The sequence below is a fragment of the Silurus aristotelis genome (genome assembly GCF_946808225.1).
Source record: "Silurus aristotelis genome assembly, chromosome: 16".
NCBI lineage: Eukaryota > Metazoa > Chordata > Actinopteri > Siluriformes > Siluridae > Silurus > Silurus aristotelis.
Genome location: NC_139589.1, coordinates 18,204,002 through 18,227,408, shown reverse-complemented (window position 1 = coordinate 18,227,408; position 23,407 = coordinate 18,204,002). Strand labels below are relative to the sequence as shown.

Here is a 23,407-nt window from a genome sequence, read left to right as displayed (position 1 = left end):
CATTGTACTTTGGATACTTATGTACATTTGAAGGCAAATACCTTTGTACTTTTACTCAAGTGAAAGTTTAAAGGGAGAAATTTTACTGGAGTAATATTTTACCTACATGTATCTACTTTAACTCAAGTACATGGTTTGTGTACTTCGTCCACCACTGAAATTAGTCATTAAATTGAACATCATATGTGCATTTCTTTTCTCTATCACTAGAGGGCAGGTTCTTTATGTGGACAGTTATCAAGCTGGTGCAAATCTGATTTGATCCTTTGATTGATACTGGACGTTTGGACATCAAAACATTACGGTTATACACACACACACTTCAGCTGCTATTTCATTATATCAGCATTCCCTTTGGAGATGAGCACGAGCATCTTCCAATGAGTGTTAGACATGGAAATCACGTGGCTCCCCGGATTTGCTGGAGAGCGTATCTGCGCATGCGCGTTTTCCCCCTCCACGCGCATACACAAGGTCAACTTCACGTGCAACCGGCTACCAGAAGTCCGTTCGTGCTGTATGAGCGCTCAGGGGACAAACTGCGTGAAGCAGCGTTCATTAACTACAGCTGAGCTACAGCAAAGTGACTGAAAACATGGCGAGAGGAAGTCGCAGTCGTTCTGCAGCACCAGCAAGGTAAAACTGACTCTTTGGCCGGAAATTATTACCTTTAATTAAGTTAGCTAGGTCCATAAAAACTGACGCACTAGATATAACTTTCCCTACCACATTCCGACACATTCACCTTTCACCATCGGGATAGGCTAATATTGTCCCGCCTACTTCGCTAGGATTGGTTGGTTGGTATTGCTCTGTGCGGTTTTTCCCAGACGGATCTATGATCTAGCCAATCATCATGCAGAAATACCGAATACAGGTGGGGGAATATAATCCTATCTACAAATAGTGTAACTGCCTCTTTTTTATTTTTTAAACAGAATCATCCTTTATTTGCCAAAAATCATGGGTTGCATTTATTTATCATTATGTGGTGCTGCAATAAAAAACATTAGGAAAATAAAATAAAGCAATAAATAAAGATAATTGACTGTACAGAAGAGTAGTGTGTTAAATGTTGAAACTGTTTAAATCCATGGCTGAATTGAGTTTCTAAAACGGATTCCTTATTCGGGGAAAGGACAAAGACAAGGTCTAAGGTTACTGAATAAGTGGTTTGTCCTTTTATTTCCCAAATCTAAGGCTTACTTAAGGTCATACACTTGAAATGGCTGTTAATGAGGGTAAATATGAAGTGTATGGGAATTGGCACCAGCATTTTGTACAGTTTATGTAACCTTGAGCACAAATTCTGTCAAACAAAAATCATAGCAGACACCTGGTGATATTACCCACACACATTATGGTTATTAATATTTTATAAATACCTGCTTTTTTTTTTTTTTTTTTTTTGCAATATAGAATTTTGTACTGGAGTCTACTATATCACTAATGACCTTTGATCTCTCACAGTGCTCCCGCTCAGTCCTATGCTCCGGCTCCGGTGGCGCCTCCTCCATCAGCGGTGGCTGCAGCTCCTGTTCAGCCCAAGCAGCCAGGCCTCATGGCTCAGATGGCCACGACGGCAGCCGGTGTTGCTGTGGGTTCGGCGGTGGGCCACGTGATGGGCAGCGCCCTTACCGGTGCCTTCAGTGGAAGCAGCTCATCCGATGCACCAAGACCTTCTCCTGCACCTCAAGTGAGTTCTCACACAGAAGAAATAAAGGGAGATAGATAGATAGATAGATAGATAGATAGATAGATAGATAGATAGATAGATAGATAGATAAACAGATTGATAAACGGATTAATTATTAATGTGAAGGGCAGGTATATAGCGATATAATAAAAAATAAAAAAAAATAAACAAAGCAGAAAATATCAAATTAAGGTATACAGCATTTATTATAGAGTGATGTTAGTCTATGATATGGATTCATAATAATAATAATAATAATAATAATCTCTCTCTGTCTGATTTGTAGGAGCCTGCTCGAGCTGCTCCACCTCAGGCCGGGCCGTGTCTTTTCGAAGTGCGGCAGTTTCTCGACTGTGCTACCACTCAGACAGACCTCAGCTTGTGCGAAGGCTTCAACGAAGCTCTCAAACAGTGCAAATTCTCCCACGGTATGCACATTGCATTTTTTATATTTTTATATATATATATATATATATATATATATATATATATATATATATATATATATATATATACACACAGTGAGGAAGTATTTGAACACCCTGCTATTTTGCAAGTTCCCCCACTTAGAAATCATGGAGGGGTCTGAAATTGTCATCGTAGGTGCATGTCCACTGTGAGAGACATAATCTAAAAAAAAAAATCCAGAAATCACAATATATGATTTTTAAACTATTTATTTGTATGATACAGCTGCAAATAAGTTTGAACACCTGTCTATCAGCTAGAATTCTGACCCTCAAAGACCTGTTAGTCTGCCTTTAAAATGTCCACCGCCACTACATTTATTATCCTAAATTAGATGCACCTGTTTGAGGTCGTTAGCTGCATAAAGACACCTGTCCACCCCATACAATCAGTAAGAATCCAACTACTAACATTGCCAAGACCAAAGAGCTGACCAAAGACACTAGAGACAAAATTGTACACCTCCACAAGGCTGGAAAGGGCTACGGGGAAATTGCCAAGCCGCTTGGTGAAAAAAGGTCCACTGTTGGAGCAATCATTAGAAAATGGAAGAAGCTAAACATGACTGTCAATCTCCCTCGGACTGGGGCTCCATGCAAGATCTCACCTCGTGGGGTCTCAATGATCCTAAGGAAGGTGAGAAATCAACCCAGAACTACACGGGAGGAGCTGGTCAATGACCTGAAAAGAGCTGGGACCACCGTTTCCAAGGTTACTGTTGGTAATACACTAAGACGTCATGGTTTGAAATCATGCATGGCACGGAAGGTTCCCCTGCTTAAACCAGCACATGTCCAGGCACGTCTTAAGTTTGCTAATGACCATTTGGATGATCCAGAGGAGTCATGGGAGAAAGTCATGTGGTCAGATGAGACCAAAATAGAACTTTTGGGTCATAATTCCACTAAACGTGTTTGGAGGAAGAAGAATGATGAGTACCATCCCAAGAACACCATCCCTACTGTGAAGCATGGGGGTGGTAGCATCATGCTTTGGAGGTGTTTTTCTGCACATGGGATAGAGCGACTGCACTGTATTAAGGAGAGGATGACCGGGGCCATGTATTGCGAGATTTTGGGGAAGAACCTCCTTCCCTCAGTTAGAGCATTGAAGATGGGTCGAGGCTGGGTCTTCCAACATGAAAATGACCCGAAGCACACAGCCAGGATAACCAAGGAGTGGCTCTGTAAGAAGCATATCAAGGTTCTGGCATGGCCTAGCCAGTCTCCAGACCTAAACCCAATAGAGAATCTTTGGAGGGAGCTCAAACTCCGTGTTTCACAGCAACAGGCCAGAAACCTGACTGATCTAGAGAAGATCTGTGTGGAGGAGTGGGCCAAAATCCCTCCTGCAGTGTGTGCAAACCTGGTGAAAAACTACAGGAAACGTTTGACCTCTGTAATTGCAAACAAAGGCTACTGTACCAAATATTACCATTTACTTTCTCAGGTGTTCAAATACTTATTTGCAGCTGTATCATACAAATAAATAGTTTAAAAATCATACATTGTGATTTCTGGAATTTTTTTTTTAGATCATGTCTCTCACAGTGGACATGCACCTACGATGACAATTTCAGACCCCTCCATGATTTCTAAGTGGGAGAACTTGCAAAATAGCAGGGTGTTTAAATACTTATTTTCCTCACTGTATATATATATATATATAAACATTTTAAAACAATGATGTACAGAAGAACATCACACAAAGATATAGAAGAAAATGTCAAAAAAACATTTTGGATCAATAAACCTAAAAAAGCATGCGCTAAGTACAGCATCAATGCACCGATGAACAATCAAAAATTAATTTACAGGATTTAATTAGGACAGATTATACCTTATAAAATCTCCCAGCAATTATAAATATTTTAATCCCTGCCACCAAAATGCTTCTGTGTCGGTCATGGATCAGGTTAGTAAAACATCAATCTGTCGCAGGGGTGGCTGTATTTATTCACCCATGATAAAAATATCTATTCAAAGCATATTTATTTTCACAAAATTTTTTACAGCATTATCATAATAGGCTGTATATTAACTTATTGGGAGAAAACCGGTAGTTCGGACCTTGAGCACCCCTATATAACCAAAATGAGATGATCCTCGATTGCTAGTTGAATCAGGCTCCTCGTATCCAAGCATCGAATCTTCGACTATTCGGGGTCACCCCAAAATTCCCCATGACCAGCGTATATGGAAGGGCAAGAAAATAATATCAGGAACACTAAACAAGCTTCCTGGAAGCACTCTGCTTGCAACCCGGTTTCCAAAATGTACTTTCATAGAGCAAAGTGCACAAACAGAGAGAAGTTTGAACTCTTTTATTCAGTCTGCACTGGAGACAGAACTTGTGTACTTTTTCCAGCATTTGCAGTTTTTTTCTAATATGTTCTTCATAGTTTCTCATAAAACTTGTAAAAAGTATGTAATGTAATACAAAAAAATGTGTAATGTCCTTCCTTCTTTCCTAACTTCCACTTCTCCTCCCTTCCTTTCTTCCTGACCTCCACTCTTCCTCCCTTCCTTTCTTCCTGACTTCCACTCTTCCTCCCTCCCTTCTTTCCTAACTTCCATTCTTCCTTTCTGACTTCAATACTTTCTCCCTTCCTTCCACTCTTCCCCCCTTCTTTTCTGACTTCCATACTTCCTCCCTTCCTTCCACTCTTCCTTCCTTTCTTTCCAACTTCGACTCTTGCTCTCTTTTTTCTGACTTCTACTCTTCCTCCCTGACTTCCTGACTTCCACTCTTCCTCCCTTTCTGACTTCTACTCTTCCTCCCTTCCTTTCTGACTTTCACACTTCCTCCCTTTCTGACTTCTACTCTTCCTCCCTTCCTTTCTGACTTTCACACTTCCTCCCTTTCTGACTTCCACGCTTCCTCTCTTCCTTTCTGTCTTCCACTCTTCCTTTCTTTCTTTCCACCTTCCACTCTTCCTCCCTTCCTTTCTGTCTTCCACTCTTCCTTTCTTTCTTTCCACCTTCCACTCTTCCTCCCTGACTTCCTGACTTCCACTCTTCCTCCCTTTCTGACTTCTACTCTTCCTCCCTTCCTTTCTGACTTTCACACTTCCTCCCTTTCTGACTTCTACTCTTCCTCCCTTCCTTTCTGACTTTCACACTTCCTCCCTTTCTGACTTCCACGCTTCCTCTCTTCCTTTCTGTCTTCCACTCTTCCTTTCTTTCTTTCCACCTTCCACTCTTCCTCCCTTTCTTTCTGACTTCCACTCTTCCTCTGTTTCTTTCTAACTTCCACTCTTCGTTCCTTCCATTTTTCTTATTCTAGGTGTGTCATCCCTGGTGTGAGGAGCATTTTGAAGAAGACACAGAACACATCTGTTCTCTCTGTACAAATCTTCTCGATCCCTCCGGCACTTGATCTGTATTTACTTTGTTTCTGTTCCGGGTTTTGACTCGTGTGTGTAAGATAAAATAAACAGCTGCTATTCACATCCTTGTCTCTTTATTTATGTTCGATCAAATACTAAATTACTCATGACCTCTGATCTTGAACACTGTGTCAAGACACAAAGGTGAAAACAACTATTTCTTTTTGCTCTTACATTTACTATTTCTGACCCCAAGCTATGGAGAATTGAGAGATGTCAGAACACTAGATAAACAGACCGAATGCAAATTAAGTACACCTGGTGGGACGATGTAAAGGACGATGTAAATGGTGATTGCTTGTGTTAGTGGTTTCTTTTGCTTCATGCTTCAATTACAGTGCTGTAAAAAATTATTTGCCCACTTTCTGATATTGTTTATTTTGACTGGCCTAGACAAAGTCCAGATTTAAATCCGAAACAAGATGCTTTTCATGGCCTGAAACAGGTTGTTCACACTTAAAAAACCCTCCAGTGTAGCTGATTTAAAATAATTCTGCAAAAAAGAGTGAGCCAAAATTGTAAAGCTATTGTAGGGCTCTAATCTGAGACTGAAGATTAATTTGGGCTGTAATTAATATACTGGTCTGGTACAATGACTTACTACAGCTGCCATGAACAGTCTTTTGCCATTCAAGTGTCCAAGTTAACAGTTGATAACCTAAACAATGATGGACCTGTAATAAATGGACAATTCTGTGTCACCCAGATGAAGATGGGTTTCCTTTTGAGTCCAGTTCTTCTCAAAGTCTCTTCCTTATACCATCTCAGGGAGTCTTTTCTTGCCAGTGTCGCCACTGGTTTGCTCATTAGTGATAAACTTATATGGGATAAACATATATGGACTGAATTACATATGTTAAATTATATACATAATGTATGTTAAGATGCTTTGAGACTGTCTACTGTTAAATCCACTATGCAAATATAACCAAATTTAATTTAATTAACTCGCATCTAATTATTGGGTTTTGCTACTGAATTTTGAACTTTGTTAAATCTCTCACTGGTGGAGAAGAGTGATGGCCAGAGGGATTTGTGATAGAAGGGCATCTGCAAGAGTGAAAGGGAAAGTTTATAGGACTGTGGTGAGACTTGAGATGTTGTATAGTTTAGAGACAGTGGCATTCACTAAAAGACATGAGGTGGTGCTGGAGGTAGCAGAGCTGAAGATGGTTTTCGTTGGGAACGACGAGGATGGACAGGATTAGAAATGAGTTTATTAGAGGGACAGCGCATGTAGGACGAGTTGGAGACAAGGTGAGGGAGGTGAGATTGAGAGGGTTTAGACATGTGCAGAGGAGGGACATGGGGTATATCGGTAGAAGAATGCTGAGGATGGAGCCACCAGGAAGGAGGAAAAGAGGAAGTCCAAAGAGGAGGTTTATGGATGTGGTGAGGGAAGACATGCAGGTAATTGGTTTGAAAGAGGGAGATGTAGAGGACAGGGGGGTATGGAGACGGATGATCCACTGTAGCGACCCCTAATGGGAGAAACCGAAAGAAGAAGTCATTGTTCACTTTTAATTTTTAATCAAGACACAATGTAAAACCAAAGCCTGCAGCTGAAGAACTGAGCTATATTAACTTTAAAAACGTATAAATGTAAATTCAGCTCAGCAGTACACGTGAAATCTGCATGTCATATTTTGAATGACACTTCCTGATCTGCCTATTCCACGTCTCCTCCGTATGCTACTGGAACGTGCCTTCAACAACACTGACCAATCACAGATAAGAATGAACAGGCGTCTCTGCGTTTTGACCAATCACGCGGTCTGTGGGCGGGACTTGGCTGCAGTTTGTTTGTAGGGAAGTTGTCCAGTGTAAAAAAATCAACCACATTGCTCTTTCAAACGAAAACCAAAATGCCGTTCATCGATTTGGAGAGCAATTTGCCCGCAAGTAAATTTTCTGAAGCCTTTCTAAAAAAGCTTTGCTCCACCACCGCGTCTGTTCTGGGAAAACCGGAGGATGTGAGTATTGTGAAGCTACCAGTTAAAAGCTAGCTAATGCTATAAGGTCATGAAAAGTCAGAATGAAAACCACCGAGTGACAGTTGCGTTTACGTTTAATGTCGTAAACTGTCGTAATTTGTGTTACAGTAGCTTGTCTGTGAGATTGGACCAGATGGGTTAGTCTTCGCCCCCCTATTTACATCAACAAGTCTTAGAAGCGTGACCCCCTTGCTGGTGCATTTGTCTAACCATCAGAAATCTGGCCTTTTTTTAAAGCCACTTAGAAGTCGCTAAATCTTGCAGATTTTTTGCAAGGTTATATATAAAATATATGATATGATGTCAGGTTCAGTTATCAGTGTGACACTAAAACAAGTAGTAGTAATGGCTTCTTTTTACTTAAATACATGTCAGAGCCCAAATTACTTTACTTCAACTTGAGTAAAAAAGTGTAGTCAGTACTTCAACCTTTAGTAGAGTCTTTGAAAACATGAGTATCTGTGCTTGTTGAGTGAAGGATGTGTGTACTTTTATGGAAAGATTTTTTTATGGAGGGTCCTGAGGAGACTGACTTACAGAGATATGAAAAATATAATGGAAATCAATAATTAGAGGAAAACTGTAACTGCTGAAACAAAAGTTCGCTCCCAAAAAAGCTTCCACTAGGAGCCATATCAGTTACTGATTACATAAAATTTAAACCAGACGCTTCCAACTGTGCTGGATTGACCCCTGTCCTGCACAAGTTACTGTTTTCCCTGCTCTGACTTGAACCTGGTGGTTTATGAACGGGGTAAACAGAAAACTGCCAGTACCCGGGCTGGGAATCTGTGATTCAAGCGATTTTGCTTTAATCTGAAGCAGTGAAAGTTGACGTGAAAGGTGAACTATTGAATATCTTCTTACAATGGCACCTGTCCAGTAAACAGTCAGAGTCTGACAGTTTAAGCTAAATTGTGGTGACTCGATGACCGACTCAGATAATCGTCTGAAACGGCTGGTTCCAGTATGCAGTGGTCAGTTTCTGACACAACTGGTCGATTAAAGGTCAACTGGTAAACTTTTGGATCGGGTCATTTGCATTTAAGGCTCATAGATTTACATAGGGAGTTAAAGCTCTGCCGATCCCACAGCAGAACGTCTGTGGCACAATTTAATGAAAAGAAAAAAAAAAAAGCTGGCTATAATAGAAACGTGGCAGAACACATTCTTGTGCATCACAATTTGCTGTGTATAGGGTTGCAAAGAGAGTCCATGCCAGCACCTATCTATCAATCAAAACGCCTTTAATTGGCACGTGACCATCAGAACTAGACTGTGAAGCAATAGAAGAAGGTGGCCTGAAGAAACACATTTTCTATTACATTTTATACATGGATGAAAGTCCAACTCCATCTGATTAAGAATCTGTTGAATTTGCTGGAGGTCCTACCTCGCAAATCATTCGACTTAAAGGATCTTCTGGTAATGTATTGGTATCAGATATCATAGCACACCTTCAAAGTTTAATGGAGTCCATTCCTTGACAGGTCAGAGCAGGTTTCATGATATGAGAGGGACCTACACAATATTAGGGTTGTGGTTTTAATGTTGTGGCCAAATGGTTTACATGCGTCTGTGTATGCAGGCCACTAGGTGTCAGTCTAGAGCTTTAAGGACTGTTACAATAGACAATCTGGATTGAATTGACATTTTTTATTTTTATTTCCCCCCCCCCAGAGAATGAATTTAGTGGTGAAGCCTGATCTGCCCATGCTTATTGCCGGCTCGTGTTCCCCAGCCGTGTTGCTTTCTGTTTCTGCCATTGCTGTGACTGACACTGCAGAGAAGAATAAGGAGCACAGCGCCAAACTCTTCCAGTTTCTTATCCAGGAGCTGGGACTCAGTCAGGACCGGTCAGTAGGAGATGTAGCACCACTGATTCAACACCTTCGTTCAATTTTGCTTACCTTTGATATGTTTTGAGCAGAAAACTTCTTCTGGCTTCTTCAGGAAACAAATTTGACCTTCAGATTTAATATTCAGATAACATTGTCAATCTATAAAGTATGTCTGATGTAGGTTTAGGAAATCTTTTGCCATTCAGACCACAAAGTAGAGGCACCATGTTAGTGTGTGTAGCAGTGTCCTGTGCAGTTTAGGACATTTTTAACTAATAATAATGCTAGGTCATTCCAGGATGGACCGTAAAATCCCAGTCAGTGGACCATCTGTATATAATTGTTTTTCTACAAGCCTTGTTTTTTGCCAACCTTTAACACATCTGCCACTATTATTATTTTCAAATGGCTCTTTTCAATTTAATAAAACGTTAGTGGCAGAACGCATCCGTAACGGTGTTCTATGCATGGTCCAGGCCTTAGCTTAACCATGACCCTCTAATACAGAAACCAGCTCAAGTCCTGACCATCCATTGTTCTGACACGTTTATTTATTTTGAGAAATCACCCCTTCAAAGGTTCGAAGCAAAGTACATGGTGGTCACTAATGCTTTACATGAGTAAATATAGGAATTTAACAATTTTTTTATTAAATTAATAAGTGCCACAAAAATATATTATCCAAACACATAATGCAACTATAGTTTCAGAGAAATATTTGAAATGTGTTTAAAAAGGCAAGTTTATAGGTTTTTAGATCTGCTTGGATGAATGTGAATGTGTAGTGGATCACTTGAACATGCTGAATGGTGGAAGTGTGTGTGTGTGTGTGTGTGTGTGTGTGTGTGTGTGTGTTTGTGTGTGTGTGTGTTTGTGTGTGTGTGTGTGTGTGTGTGTGTGTGTCCACCTGGATATTGTAGTTTAAAGGTAACTATTAACTGTATGGTGCATAATATGTATTAGGAAACCAGGTTGCAAGTTTTTACTTATAAAGCAAATAACAAGCAGGTTCACGTTATAAAGTTGTTGCACGTTTGCACACCACCAAAAGCTCTACTGAGGAACTAGCATGTTTATGTTGTACTCTTTTTTTCACTTGCTTGAGAAAAGAAGGTTGTAGATATCAGCAAGCTTGGAGAAACTCAGAATGAAGAAAGCCACCTGCACCCAAGGGGAAAAGAAAGTACACCCATCTTCAAGTCTATGTTTCGAATGATCAGATCATGAATATGACAATTGTGTGGTCCTTGCAAACCTCCAGTGGTGACAAAACACACAAAAACTCCACAAAGTATTTCAGTGTGTAATAATTGTTACGCAAAAAAAAAGTTCAGAGAATAGATTTTAAGAAAAAATAAGTACACCTTTTCTACTTCTGTAATTATTAATAAAGTATTGAAAGGAAAGATTGGACCTAAAAGTATATATGCAGGCTGCATGTGTATCAGTGTGTTATTGTGTATTATTTGTAGATGCATCATAAAGAGATCTGATTGTCACTGGTTTTGTTTGTTTCCTGTGTTCTTGTTTAGCATCGTGATCAGGTTCTACCCGCTGGAGCCGTGGCAGGTGGGGAAGAAAGGCACAGTGATGAGCTTCCTGTAGAGGAAAACAGTAACATATAATTTAATAATAAATAAATAAAGTTAATAAATAAAACAGGGGGACTCATACAAATTACATTGTGTTTAATTTAGTATTGTCTGGAATGAGCTATTTCACATAGTAAATGTGTGTATCTATTCCACAAGACAAAATAACTGAACTGGTTGTAAAGTTTCATACAGTTGTCTCTCCATACTGTATGATCAATGACTGGTTTTAAGTTTTGTGATAGTTGTTTATCCCGAGTAGTTAAATTGCTCATTCTACTTTGGAAAAAAAAAGTCTCCAGCAACTTGGTTTTCAAGAATCTTTTGCATGTTTGACCTCTTTCCAATAATGCTTGTATGCTTTGGATCCATCTTTCCACACCCAGGGCAACTGAGACACTAGGTTGATACTAGACACTATTACAGAAGTTTCAAATATTCATTCTCAAGAAGGCAACATGACATTATGAGGGGGGTTTAAACATTTGAACAGGAATTGTGAACTTTTGGGGAATTGTCAATCCCCCCAACCCCCCTCACACACACACACACACACACACACACACACACACACACACACACACACACACACACACACACACACACACACACACACACACACATCTAAAAAGTGTGTTGACGATGCTGGAAGGCCGTCAAATATAAAGCAGATGCTGGAAAAGCAAATTACGAACTCGAACAATTATCCAACCACATAATATCAGTCATCGATCATCCAGGTAACAAGTATATATAAACTTTTAAGCTGGTTCGTAGCTGGACTACATGTAAACGTCCTTTATGAGAAATAATTAAGGGAGGAAACAAAGAAAAGAGAAGGTGCTATAGCATTATTCTGGTGTTCTGAGCAGGGGGAAACAGAACATTTTGAGAAACGCTTTCATTGTTAGCTAGAGATCTGGTGGATGGTACTTTTTTCTTCTCGTTTAGAGATCATCTCAGTGAACATTTGTAACCTCATCAAATGCATGTGTAATATACAATATATGCAATTCTTACCAACAAAATGTTCCACGCGTTTCTATGGAAATCCATGGGTTTCTGCTTTATACCACATCAAATCTGACTGGCAGAACGTGCTGATTAATTTTCTCTAACGCTAAGTTTCTATTAATAGAATAGCCTTTATTTGTCACATATACATTAGAGCACAGTGAAATTCTTTTTTTTTTTTTTTTTTTTTTTTTTTTTTTTTTTTTTTTTTTTGCATATACTTGTTCAGAAGCTGGGGTCAGCCATGATACAGTGTCCTTGAAGCAAATAGGGTTAAGGGCCTTGCTCAAGGGCCCAAGGGTTGCATCTTGGCGATATAAAGGCTTGAATTTACGACCTTCCGATCAGTATCCCAGCACCATGACCATTGGGCTACCACTCCCCTATGAAGGCACACATTCTAATGTTTTCATTTCCATAGTAACAACTAATACACAGGGACTTTGTGGACAAATCAGATAATACATATAATCAGCAGATTATAAAACATGCCATTTCACACAAAAAAGATCCTTATTATAGTGAAGCCTTTGGTAAAGGTTTTTGTTTTGAACATGTATCCATTTCAAGTGAGAGAATAAGAGTCCATACGAATAAACCGGCACGTTATTCATTATTAAAACAAAAAAAATAACTAGTTACAAATGGCTGTGGTATAAGTGGAATATAACCTTTTGGGGCACGCTTTAAGAGCTGTTATTTTTTTGTAATTTTTTTTTTTGTAATAGAAAACGTTGAAATCATGAGTAATTATATTACACACACACAGACATGCTAGGTGGCTCGTCTAGCCCAAAGGGATTCAGAAGAAAACGAGAGATTTCCTCAAGGCAAGCAAGCAGTGTAGTCATATTGTGGCTATTTTATAATTAGTTTTGCATCGTATGAATCTAAACTTATTTTACTTCTGATCCATAGTCCAGTCGAATATGTGGTAACCTTTATATTTTTAATTATAAATTACTATTAACTCATATTGTTGAACAATGCAAATTGATCATGTTTTATGGAGTCCTGAGAAATGTTTTAGCCTACAAGTTTTTTGTTAAACCCAGTTTTATCACTGATTTCACCCTTGTTTATTTTGTTCACTTCTTTATTCTTTTTAATTTCTAAACTAATTGAAATTCTGCAGCAAGAAATAGTTAAATGGGTTCTTTTTGAATAAATGAGTTCTAAAATAAAATTAAGTTTATCGGCCTTTAATTATTCACACAAACATTGCGCCTTTGATAACAGAAGGATGGAAACTTGTAAATGCAAATAAGTATGCAAATAAATCACTTTTAACTACATTTGATTGAACATTGCATTGAAATTAGTGACCAGTTAGAAAACAAGTCAGAAACACATAATCCTGGCTGTGTCTCAAATTCAGTTTGGTGTGCGTTCTAACTAACTCCATTAAAGTGTGGCATTACATCTCCGCAGTGTGCAAAAATCCCTGCAAATGGTGGTGAAACTGGCACTCAACTAACAATTGTAAATAAAAAAGGAATGCAATAATTTTACAAATCTCAAACTTTTATTTTATTCACAATAGAATCTAGATAACATATCAAATGTTGAAAGTGAGACATTTTGAAATGTCATGCCAAATATTGGCTCATTTTGGATTTCATGAGAGCTACACATTCCAAAACTTTGTAAATTCATAGCATTTCCACGTTCATGTGATAAAAGGGTATACCATGTAGATATAGCTGTACATGCACAGCCTTGGTACCATTGTACATACAATGTTTTTATTTATTTATATATATATATATATATATATATATATATATATATATATATATATATATATATATATATATATATATATATACACAGTATCTCACATTTCAGCAGCCTGTTTGCAGATGACATTGTGATTTGTGGTGAGAGTAGGGAACAGGTTGAGAAGCCTGGAGAAGTGGAGGTACACGCTGGAGAGAAGGGGAATGAAAGTCAGTAGGAGTAAAACAGAGTACATGTGTGTGAATGAGAGGAAGTGGCAGTGGAATGATGCGATTGCAGGGAGAAAAGGTGCTGAAGGTGGAGGAGTTTAAGGGCTCAGCAGTGCAAAGTAATGGAGAGTGTTTTAGAGAAGTAAAGAAAAGAGTGCAGGCAGGGAGAAGTGGATGGAGAAGAGTGGTAGGAGTGATTTGTGATAGAAAGAGTAAAAGTTTATAGGACTGTGGTGAGACCAGCGTTGTTGTATGGTTTAGAGACAGTGGTTTTGACTAAAAAAACAGGAGGTGGAGCTGGAGGTAGCAGAGCTGAAGATGCTGAAATTTTCATTGGGAGTAACAATGATAGACAGGATTAGAAGCGTTTGATTAAATCAGATGGGAAGTTGACTGCACCACCTCGGGGTCAATACAGAGAAGAGCCTTGAAATACATACATACCTCTCATTCTGAGAGAAGGTGTACCAGTCGAGCAGTGCTGGAGGATCTCAGGCAGTGTGGTGCAGTGCGATGTGTGATGAGGTCTCTGAGGTAATATGGTGCTGATCAATTTTTGGCCTTGTAGACAAGCCTCAGTGTTTTAAATCTGATACGTACAGCTACTGAAAGCCAGTGGAGGGAGCGCAGCAGTGGGGTGGGAAAATTTGGGCAGATTAAGTCGTGCAGCTGCACTTTGAATCATTTGCAATGGAAGAATAGGGTTCAGAGGAAGACCTGCCAGCAGAGAGTTGCAGTAGTCCAGTCTCTACAGTTGATTGTCCATAGTCACCCCAAGGTTGTATGCAGTGGCTGAAGGGGAGAGCATAAAGTCATGAAGAGTTATTTGGAGATTTTGACCTGGAGATGAGTCACATTTAATTGATGAGCACTCATCCATGAAGGTATGTCCGTCAAGCATGTCAAGATCTGAGCGAAAGCTGTGGTATCTTAGGGAGGGAAAGAAAAGATGAGTTGAGTTCATCCGCATAGCAGTGGTAAGAAAACCCATGTGAGGATTTTCCAAGACGGGTTCCACTCGGGAACAGGCCTCGCAAGGGTCGATCAAACAAGTTGAGTCCTCATGCTGTGTTCAGGTGCAGAAGCTGCTTCAAAGTGCTACCAGCATTGCTTTAGAGGTTGCAGAAGTGGAAGGTTCATTTGTTAGTGCTCAGGCCATATGCCACACACTGCAACAAGTCAGTTTGCATTGCGGTCGTCCCAGAAGGAAGCTGGCCCATACATGCATACATACATACATATATAATACATAATACATACATTGCCCACATTTTAAGGAGAGGACAAATAAAAAGAGCTCCATCGGTTTTTTGCTATCACACTTACAAAACATGGTGTGCCACGGTCTTAATCGCGAGAAATTTTGGTCAACAGAAATGGTAACCACAACACACAAGAGTGCACACCTCATTAGACATAAACACAATCTGAGACGCAGGATGTTAGTATTCAGTGTGCAACCATTATGCTTCAAAGACCAAGTTCTCAGACAATTATGAAAAGCTATTTGAGCTTCTAACTGTTTTAGGGAGTTAATTTAATTGAATTCAATAATCATTGAAGGACTAAAAGTAACTTGTACATGGACTTCACTGATTCACAGTAGCACAGTTTAGAATTGTGTTAGACACACTAACTTGTTCACAGGCTTGGAATCACTCAGAATTTGCAATGCTTTCTGAAAGAAAGTCACTGTATTGTTTGTCAATAAATGTTAAAAGTATATGTAGAAATACGGCCTGGACATTGCTAATGTTGTACATGTTGAATTTCTATATAGGCCCATATTCAGCAACCAACACTCCTGGTGTGAGCTAATCTTAAGTTAAAAAGCTTGTTTATAATAAGTAAACCTCTGTGGAAGCTCAGGAGAAAACCGTTGTGTTTTTTTAAGGAAGTAAAACAAATGGTCTTATGTCGGGGCACTTTAAAATTTTTGGTCTCAAAAAGGCCAGGAAGAAAAAGCATTCTTACGAAATTTGCCAGTCTATTGTATTGAGAAATGCAGGTTATTTGATGCGAGAAATTTCCAAGGAATTGCAGTTGTTTTTACTAGGGTGTGTACTACTCCAGACCAGCACAAACTGGCTCTAACCAGAATTGGAAAAGAAGTGGGAGGCTCCGGTGCACTAGTGTAGATGAGGGTGAGCGTGTCAGAGTCTCTAGCATGAGAAACAGAACCATCTCATAGTGTGACAAATTCATATAAGTGAAAAGTTACACATTCAATAACAAAGTTAAAATGCCAAGCAAAAGAAACAAACTTTAACAAAGTTCAGGATCCAGGGTTGGTGTCATGTGATTGAATTTGATGTGGTGGAAGCAGGAAAAAATGTGCAAGTGTAAGGGTCTGAGTTACATTGACAGGGGTCAAAGGGTTAGTACCTAGAAAATGCATCATGGATCATGGGCATCCATGGCTTATTGACAGGTCAGAGAAACATAAACAATATTAGGCAGGTAGTTTTAATATTATGGCTGATTTTTATTATACTAATTAAATTGAGTAATCAATGAAATCAATTAAATGAAATGGATTGAAAAGGATGTAAATAAAAAAACCCAGATGTGTATATGTACGTGTGTTTGTTTTACATTTAATATTTAATTTTATACACATATGATTTATTTAACTGTTCTACTTATTTCAGCATACTTTTACAAATTTCTTCCATCCTTCATTCATTCACTCCCTCGAGATGAAGAATTGTCATGATTTTCTCCTTGTAAGAGAAATTCCTAAATCTGGACTAAAGAATCAATATCGCTAGCATAAAACGCTAGCCACTTTCGGGTTAGGGGCTAATGCTAACGCTATGGAATTTTTTTTGCGTTTTTGTATGTGCAAAACAAATTTCCGGTACAGAGTGAGTAGCCACAGTGACTGTGCTAACTTTAGTGTCTTTTATTCCCCTGGCATTGTGTATGTTTTCAAGTTTAACAACAATAAAAAATACACAAATAAATAAATAAATAATAATAAAAAAATTTATATATTTTTTTTTTTATTTATTTTTTTATTATTATTATTATTATTTTTTATACAAAAAATACACTACTTTATACACACACACACACACACACACACACACATATATATGTGTGTGTGTGTGTGTGTGTATAAAGTAATAGTATAAACAAATCACTTGCTTTAAAATTTCAAAAAGAAAAGTATTAATTTGCATATATTAATTGTAAAAAATATATATTTTTTTTTACAAATGTCCACATTACAAATCTACCAAGTATATATCTTTTCAATTTCTTCTATATTTCTTTATTATACATTTTTTTAAATTGATTTATCTCTATCTATCTATCTATATATGTGTGTGTGTGTGTGTGTGTGTGTGTGTGTGAAATTGTAACCTGGGTTAAGAGTTAACACGCATGAATCTACTAGGTGGCTGGGAATTACTCCTGCTGGATTGACAGTGGATTCGTCAAATGGAAGAAAGGGGGCCTGGTCTTTTATTTTTCAGGGCTTTTTTTTTTCTTTTACTTGCGTTGACTACAAATCTGTGAACGTTCCTAAAGTACCTCGTGCAGAAGAAGAAGTGAAGAGACGGACGAGTGAAAATGGTGCTAGAAATTTATTTGGACCTCGTTTCTCAGCCTTGTCGCTCGGTCTACATTTTCGCCAAAAAGAACAACATCCAGTTTGAGTACAAAAAGTTGTCTTTGATGTCAGGTAGGCTGCAAAAAAGTTTAAGGGTCTGTCCAAAACTACCGTGTGTGTGTGTGTGTGTGTGTGTGTGTGTGTGTCAGAGGTGGGAAGTAACTTCGTTACTGTACTTAAGTAGATTTTTCAGGTATCAGTACTTTACTCCACTATTTATTCTTTAGACAACTTTTTACTTTTACTCATTACATTATCTGTACTTTTTACTTATTACATTTTCAAAACCGGCTCGTTACTTTAGTTTTAATCCACTGATTTGGTGAAATATATTTTTTTTTATTTTCACTGCGCGCCGATTTAAATCAAACAGTCTCAAGTCTCGCGCCAAGTCTCAAATCAAACAGAAAATCCTCATAATGGCGACACAAACAACTTTTTACTTAAGTACATGTCAGAGCCAAGACTTCTTTACTTTCACTTGAGGAAAAAAAGTTTAATCAGTACTTCAACTTTTACCCGAGTATTTTAAAACATGAGTATCTGTACTTCTACTTAAGTAAAGGATGTGTGTACTTTTGCCACCTCTGGTGTGTGTGTGTGTGTGTGTGTGTGTGTGTGTGTGTGTGTGTGTGTGTGTGTGTGTGTGTGTTTTTAACCATGTTATGTTGTATGACTATACAGATTTCTTTTAAACTAGAAATCATTGATGTCATTGGTGATACAGATGAAAAGTTCATTCTATTTCAAAACTTAATTTTCATCAATACACAATGCACATGTCTGTATGTGACATCTCGCACAACATTATAAAACAGTACACAACATGACCCAGATTTCCCCACTAATGGGTGTCTCAGAGCTTTTTTGTGTTATAGACACATGAGCATAGCTTGTGTGTGTGTCCTATGAAATGCCCTCCAGAACATGTATATTTTGGCCTTGTAATAGTGAACATGGTTCATCTAAATCTTGGCTTTGTAATAGTGAACATGGTTCATCTTTTCATTGATCTTCTGGCACACTGGAAAAATGGATATAAAGATAATATTCACTCTTTAACTAGAAGCCTATCACTCGCATGTTATAGATACCCCCCGTTGAGACCTCGACATTGTGCTCACCACTGTACTGTCCAAAATGCTCATCATGTAGATTTGGCTGGGTCACTTGTTTTCTTGAATACTCTTGATTGTTTTGTAAATCAGTGAAGCACATCAACACACCATTGTTCGGGCCTCTTTGTCAGACTTAACATGTTATCTTACGGAAGCAAGTCGCAGCTCTCAAGCCATTTCATAGAGATTTTAATGGTGTATGCAGGACAAGTCAATGTTTTAGAAAATAATCAGCTTTGCCCATTTATTTGTTTCTAGCGAGTTGCCAGGTTGGAGTTGTGGTGTGTTGGTATGTATAAAGATTCTAAATAAAACTGACTTACTTATGTGTTTGATTTCCAGCTGAGCACTATAATGAAGAGTTTGGCAAGATCAACCCAATGAGAAAAGTACCTGCAATCCGAGATGGAGATTTTTGTCTGGGTGAAAGGTGATTAGAATAATTTATATGAAAATGGGAGCTGATAATAAGTGGATGAGAAGGCCAGAAACTGCAAAGAGGCTCCCCATATGTATGATGTACAAGATAGGTCTATATTTTGGCCCAACTCAAAATGCTCAGTAGATACAAAACCATTCCCTGATAATGATTACAAGTTTATACAGTCTGTTTCCACCTTGACAAAACCTCAATAAATATATATTTTTATTCCATTACTTTTAAAACCATCATATGGAAAGCAGGTTTGTGCTTTAATCACAATAATAAATTACAATTTATTTTAGACATGGAGCTTCAGTCTAACCTACACATTGAATAAAGACCATGGATAAATTTCTGGACGGATTCATGTTTCATTGCTTGGTGGTGGATTTCAGTTGGTATTAAGTGTGTTTTGAAGTAGATATAGTCAACCCCCCATGCCAATGCCCAGTTCCTGTATGCACAATAATCAGCAAGACAAACAAAGAAAATAATTTGTTAAAGTATTTTTGCAAGAAATAATGTATTACACCATACATTTAACACTGTTGTCTAGTTTTTCCACTAATGAAACTGGATTCAAATCCTTTTTATATTTTTTTTCTGATTTTGCAGTTACAGCCTACCAGTGAACCTTCCACCAATACTATTATAAAGACTATATTGTTCTAGTCTCTATAGCTGAGTATAGCCTTGAATTTTATCTTTACTAGATTTGGAAAAGTGTTAAATGAATTAAGCAGAACGCCCAAATGTGACATACTGTAGCTTTCTCCTCTTGTTCTGCGTGCGTCGAGATAATGTTAAAATTTTTGTTTCAAACAAGGCCTTTGTGTATTATGCTTCAAACTGAATCGGAAAGGAATTTCGGGTTTGATGAAATCATGCGCAAGAAATGTGCATAGACGTATCACATATCCGCTTTAAGCATTTTGTGCTTTTCTGCTCATCATGATTGCATAGTGAGTTGCCGTTGGACTCTCAGCTTAAGACGTCTTTTACATAGCGAATACACAAACGCTAAGTTCTGCTGTTTCTCTGTCCTTCTCCACATTGCAGAATAGGACATTTAACAATAGCTAATAGCTTAAATATAGTCATTTTTAAGTCATTTTGTCAATCTTGTTCTATTGACAGAACATTTTGCTTATTCTAAAAACAATATATACACAAAAGGTTTAATAATCTTATGTTAGATACATTTAAATGGTAGCCTTTATTCAATTACTAAGCTCTTGCACTTTACTGTAATTGTCCAGGTTTTTATATATATATATATATATATATATATATATATATATATATATATATAAAATATTGCTATTTGTACAACTGCATCTATTGTATGTCTTCTACATTACATGCATAATACTGGTACATCTATTGTCTAGTCTCTGTACTATAAAGTTGAAGCAAGCCTATATTTTCACAGCTACAATGACTTGCAATGCAGCATAAAATAAGCATTTGAACACTGTAACTTAATAAGTTGCTCAGAAAAGGATATAGATCCTGGAATATGATCCTATTTATAAGCATTATTACAGGTTTTTTTTTTATTTTATTTTTTTTTTATTTTAAGAATATAATCTTTAGTGTTCGTTGCACTTTTTGCTGGTTTAAAGGCCTCGGTCATCTGCTATATCAACTGAATTGTAGTGGAACATGTATTTATTGCCAGTGTACCTGACTCTCACTATTGCTTGCTGCAAGACTAGTGCAATGTAAGACATTCTCTGCATGTGTTTCCTTCAGCGTTGCCATTATGCAGTACCTTGCGGAGAAGTATGGCACCCCGGACCATTGGTATCCAGCCGATGTGCAGAAGCGAGCACGTGTAAATGAGTATCTGTCCTGGCAGCATTCAGCCATGAGACCCCATGGGTCCAAGGTGTTCTGGCTAATGGTGAGAGGTCATCATTCTAATCTAAATCCCAAAAAAGAATTTCTCTGGCTTTAATCGTAAATTTCAGTTGCTTAATTATAAAGAATTATTAACAGCAGTGTTTTAAATGATACGTTTTTTGGTCTATAGCTCATGATACCAAAAGTTTGGGGTGTGGAGGTTCCCAAAGACAAAATGGATGCGGCGTTAGAGGATCTCAACAACTCGCTGAAGCTTGTCGAGGAAAAGTTTCTTGACGACAGACCTTTCATCGCCGGAGAGCAGATCTCACTGGCTGACCTGGTCGCTATTGTGGAAATCATGCAGGTATAAACCTAATTGTATTGTTCCCATGTAAAGAGGCAATGCAAGCCTGAGACATTGCAAGGCAAACTCGCACACAGTCATGAACTAATACAAAATTTTAAAGAGAGATTGGGAAAGAAGAAATTGAAGGCAGGCATCATTATAACTAAGAAATGTCTTGTTTTTATTTATTTATTTATTTTTGGCTAATACTCAGTTTAGTGTAACTTTTCAGTTGCACTGCACAAACAAGCATTCACGCACACACATACATAATACATACATACATACATATTCCCCCAGCTCTGCCCTCTAGTTACACACACTGGCACCTGAGGATGACCTCACTTCCATGTGTACATCTATATTTTAGAATAATACACCATAATTGGCACATATTGCTTAGCAAATGTTGTTTACTTTCTAAATATGAAGCCAGAACAGCCTAAATCTAATATGACTACCATATCTTTCAATCTTTAACATTTCTTTCAGTTTACTAAGAGCATTGTAATGCTCATAAATACAGACACGATGGTAGAGTGTATCCTACAGTGGTAAAGCGTAGTAAATCACTGAGAGTGTTAACTCGGATGAGAATTACATTTTTATTTGTATAGCACTTTTATGGCGACTGTGGCAAGGAAAAACTCCCCGAGATGGCATAAGGAAGAAACTTTGAGAGGAACCAGACTCAAGAGGGAACCCATCCTCATCTGGGTTGCACCGAATGTCCATTTATTGCAGATATACGATGTTGCGGGGTGCAATGATAATGATCAGAAACGAACTGTAGTCCTGAGTCAATGTAGCAGTCTGTTGACATTAACTACAGTCCAAATCCATCCTCGAGATGGAAGACATGCTGGCTCATTCAAACAACATTGCTGGAAGCCTTATGCAAACACACACTGCCTTCTGACACCCAAACCCCATCGTGTGTTTGGTGCACGGGCTTGACAGGCCACCTTCTGTTCACAACCGACTGAAATGTTGCCTACGAGTGTTAAAGGTTAAACGAGTCTCTTAACAGATTTTATTGTCTGATTTGGTTCAGTTTCAGTGATTCGTTTGGATCATTTACACGGTTTACCCAAATGTGCTGATCATGCTGCACAAACTGAAGTGCTAGAAATGTCCAACTCCGTCCAAGCGAACATAAAAAGCAGATTCATTGAACTCTGTGTACCGCTTCGTTCACATTTGTAACTGATTAAAAAGGCAGAGCTGTTGAAGTAAAATTTAAATGTAACAGTAAAGTTCAATGATAAGCATTTTCTATGCTTTTACATTAACAGGGAGATGAATGCATCTTTTTTTTTTATTAGTTTTGGCACCTACGGCGGGTTTACAATGCTGCGTGATCTGTGTTTAGAGCTTGAGTGATCCTCACATTCAGCTGAATCTAGTATATAACCCAAAAAAATGAAAATAAATTATAAGCAAAAGCTTTTTCCCTTTGGTAGAGCATTGTAAAAATGTTGAGGGCTTTTTATTCTTAATAGAAATTAAGTGATTTCATTTTGAATAAAGTAAAGCAATATTTGCACTGTGAGTTCTGAAGAAAAAGCACCTTGGACACTCAGGTTGACGAGTAGGTTTAGGAACTTTTGATAAGCTTCATGAACTTCTTCATGAGCCTAACCCGGTATATTTTCCACCATTCATTTCTCATGGCTCTCAGCCTGTAGGTTCTGGTTTGGATGTCTTTAAAGGACGGCCCAAACTGAGCGCATGGAGGGATCGAGTTCGGGCTGCTGTCGGCGGTGAACTGTTCGACGAAGCTCACGAAAGAATCCTCCAGGCCCAGGAGATGGCCCAAACCATGGACGGCAGCACTCTGCAGCACTTCAAACCCAAGATTCTCAGAATGTTCCTATGAATCAATAAAAATGCAGGAGTACTCGAGCTTGTTTGTGTAACATTATTGAAATGGACAACCACTGTCTTCTTTCACATCATATCATGACCATCACACTTAACCTTTAATTAGAAATTAATTGTTCATGTTATCAAAGTTGTCCGGATTTTCAATATTTTGAGATGTTTTTATAAAATATCTATTAAAGTATTGACAGTATATTGTACACTATAGACATATGTCTATATCTAG

At 38.2% G+C, this 23,407-nt stretch overlaps 3 protein-coding genes across 4 annotated transcripts; all 3 read left to right on the top strand.

Moving 5' to 3' along the window:
- Positions 1-443: 443 nt before the first annotated feature.
- chchd10 (coiled-coil-helix-coiled-coil-helix domain containing 10) lies at positions 444-5,615 on the top strand. The gene is made up of 4 exons (XM_083564221.1): positions 444-636; positions 1,471-1,696; positions 1,983-2,124; positions 5,450-5,615. The coding sequence occupies exons 1-4, from the start codon at positions 596-598 to the stop codon at positions 5,467-5,469; spliced, it is 429 nt and encodes a 142-aa protein (XP_083420347.1). The 5' UTR covers positions 444-595; the 3' UTR covers positions 5,470-5,615.
- Positions 5,616-7,324: 1,709 nt separating this feature from the next.
- Positions 7,325-13,288, top strand: ddt (D-dopachrome tautomerase). 2 transcript variants are annotated; one of them, XR_014537409.1, is made up of 4 exons: positions 7,325-7,525; positions 9,227-9,402; positions 10,920-12,526; positions 12,741-13,288. XR_014537409.1 is itself a non-coding variant. In XM_083565494.1 (3 exons), the coding sequence occupies exons 1-3, from the start codon at positions 7,418-7,420 to the stop codon at positions 10,990-10,992; spliced, it is 357 nt and encodes a 118-aa protein (XP_083421620.1). In that variant the 5' UTR covers positions 7,325-7,417; the 3' UTR covers positions 10,993-13,288. The 2 variants fall into 2 exon arrangements, 1 of the variants encoding a protein (XP_083421620.1); XM_083565494.1 differs by having other exon boundaries at positions 10,920-13,288.
- Positions 13,289-17,403: 4,115 nt separating this feature from the next.
- Positions 17,404-23,202, top strand: gstt1b (glutathione S-transferase theta 1b). The gene is made up of 5 exons (XM_083564200.1): positions 17,404-17,633; positions 19,022-19,109; positions 20,859-21,009; positions 21,139-21,315; positions 22,979-23,202. The coding sequence occupies exons 1-5, from the start codon at positions 17,522-17,524 to the stop codon at positions 23,174-23,176; spliced, it is 726 nt and encodes a 241-aa protein (XP_083420326.1). The 5' UTR covers positions 17,404-17,521; the 3' UTR covers positions 23,177-23,202.
- Positions 23,203-23,407: the final 205 nt, after the last annotated feature.

Bases quoted from the DNA above. Each gene is read 5' to 3' on its own strand.
- chchd10 (XM_083564221.1), top strand. From the start codon at position 596: ATGGCGAGAGGAAGTCGCAGTCGTTCTGCAGCACCAGCAAG. The intron at 637-1,470 runs GTAAAACTGACT...GATCTCTCACAG, and splicing joins CGTTCTGCAGCACCAGCAAG to TGCTCCCGCTCAGTCCTATG. The intron at 1,697-1,982 runs GTGAGTTCTCAC...TCTGATTTGTAG, and splicing joins GACCTTCTCCTGCACCTCAA to GAGCCTGCTCGAGCTGCTCC.
- ddt (XM_083565494.1), top strand. From the start codon at position 7,418: ATGCCGTTCATCGATTTGGAGAGCAATTTGCCCGCAAGTAAATTTTCT. The intron at 7,526-9,226 runs GTGAGTATTGTG...CCCCCCCCCCAG, and splicing joins TTCTGGGAAAACCGGAGGAT to AGAATGAATTTAGTGGTGAA. The intron at 9,403-10,919 runs GTCAGTAGGAGA...GTTCTTGTTTAG, and splicing joins CTGGGACTCAGTCAGGACCG to CATCGTGATCAGGTTCTACC.
- gstt1b (XM_083564200.1), top strand. From the start codon at position 17,522: ATGGTGCTAGAAATTTATTTGGACCTCGTTTCTCAGCCTTGTCGCTCG. The intron at 17,634-19,021 runs GTAGGCTGCAAA...TTTGATTTCCAG, and splicing joins AAAGTTGTCTTTGATGTCAG to CTGAGCACTATAATGAAGAG. The intron at 21,316-22,978 runs GTATAAACCTAA...CATGGCTCTCAG, and splicing joins CTATTGTGGAAATCATGCAG to CCTGTAGGTTCTGGTTTGGA.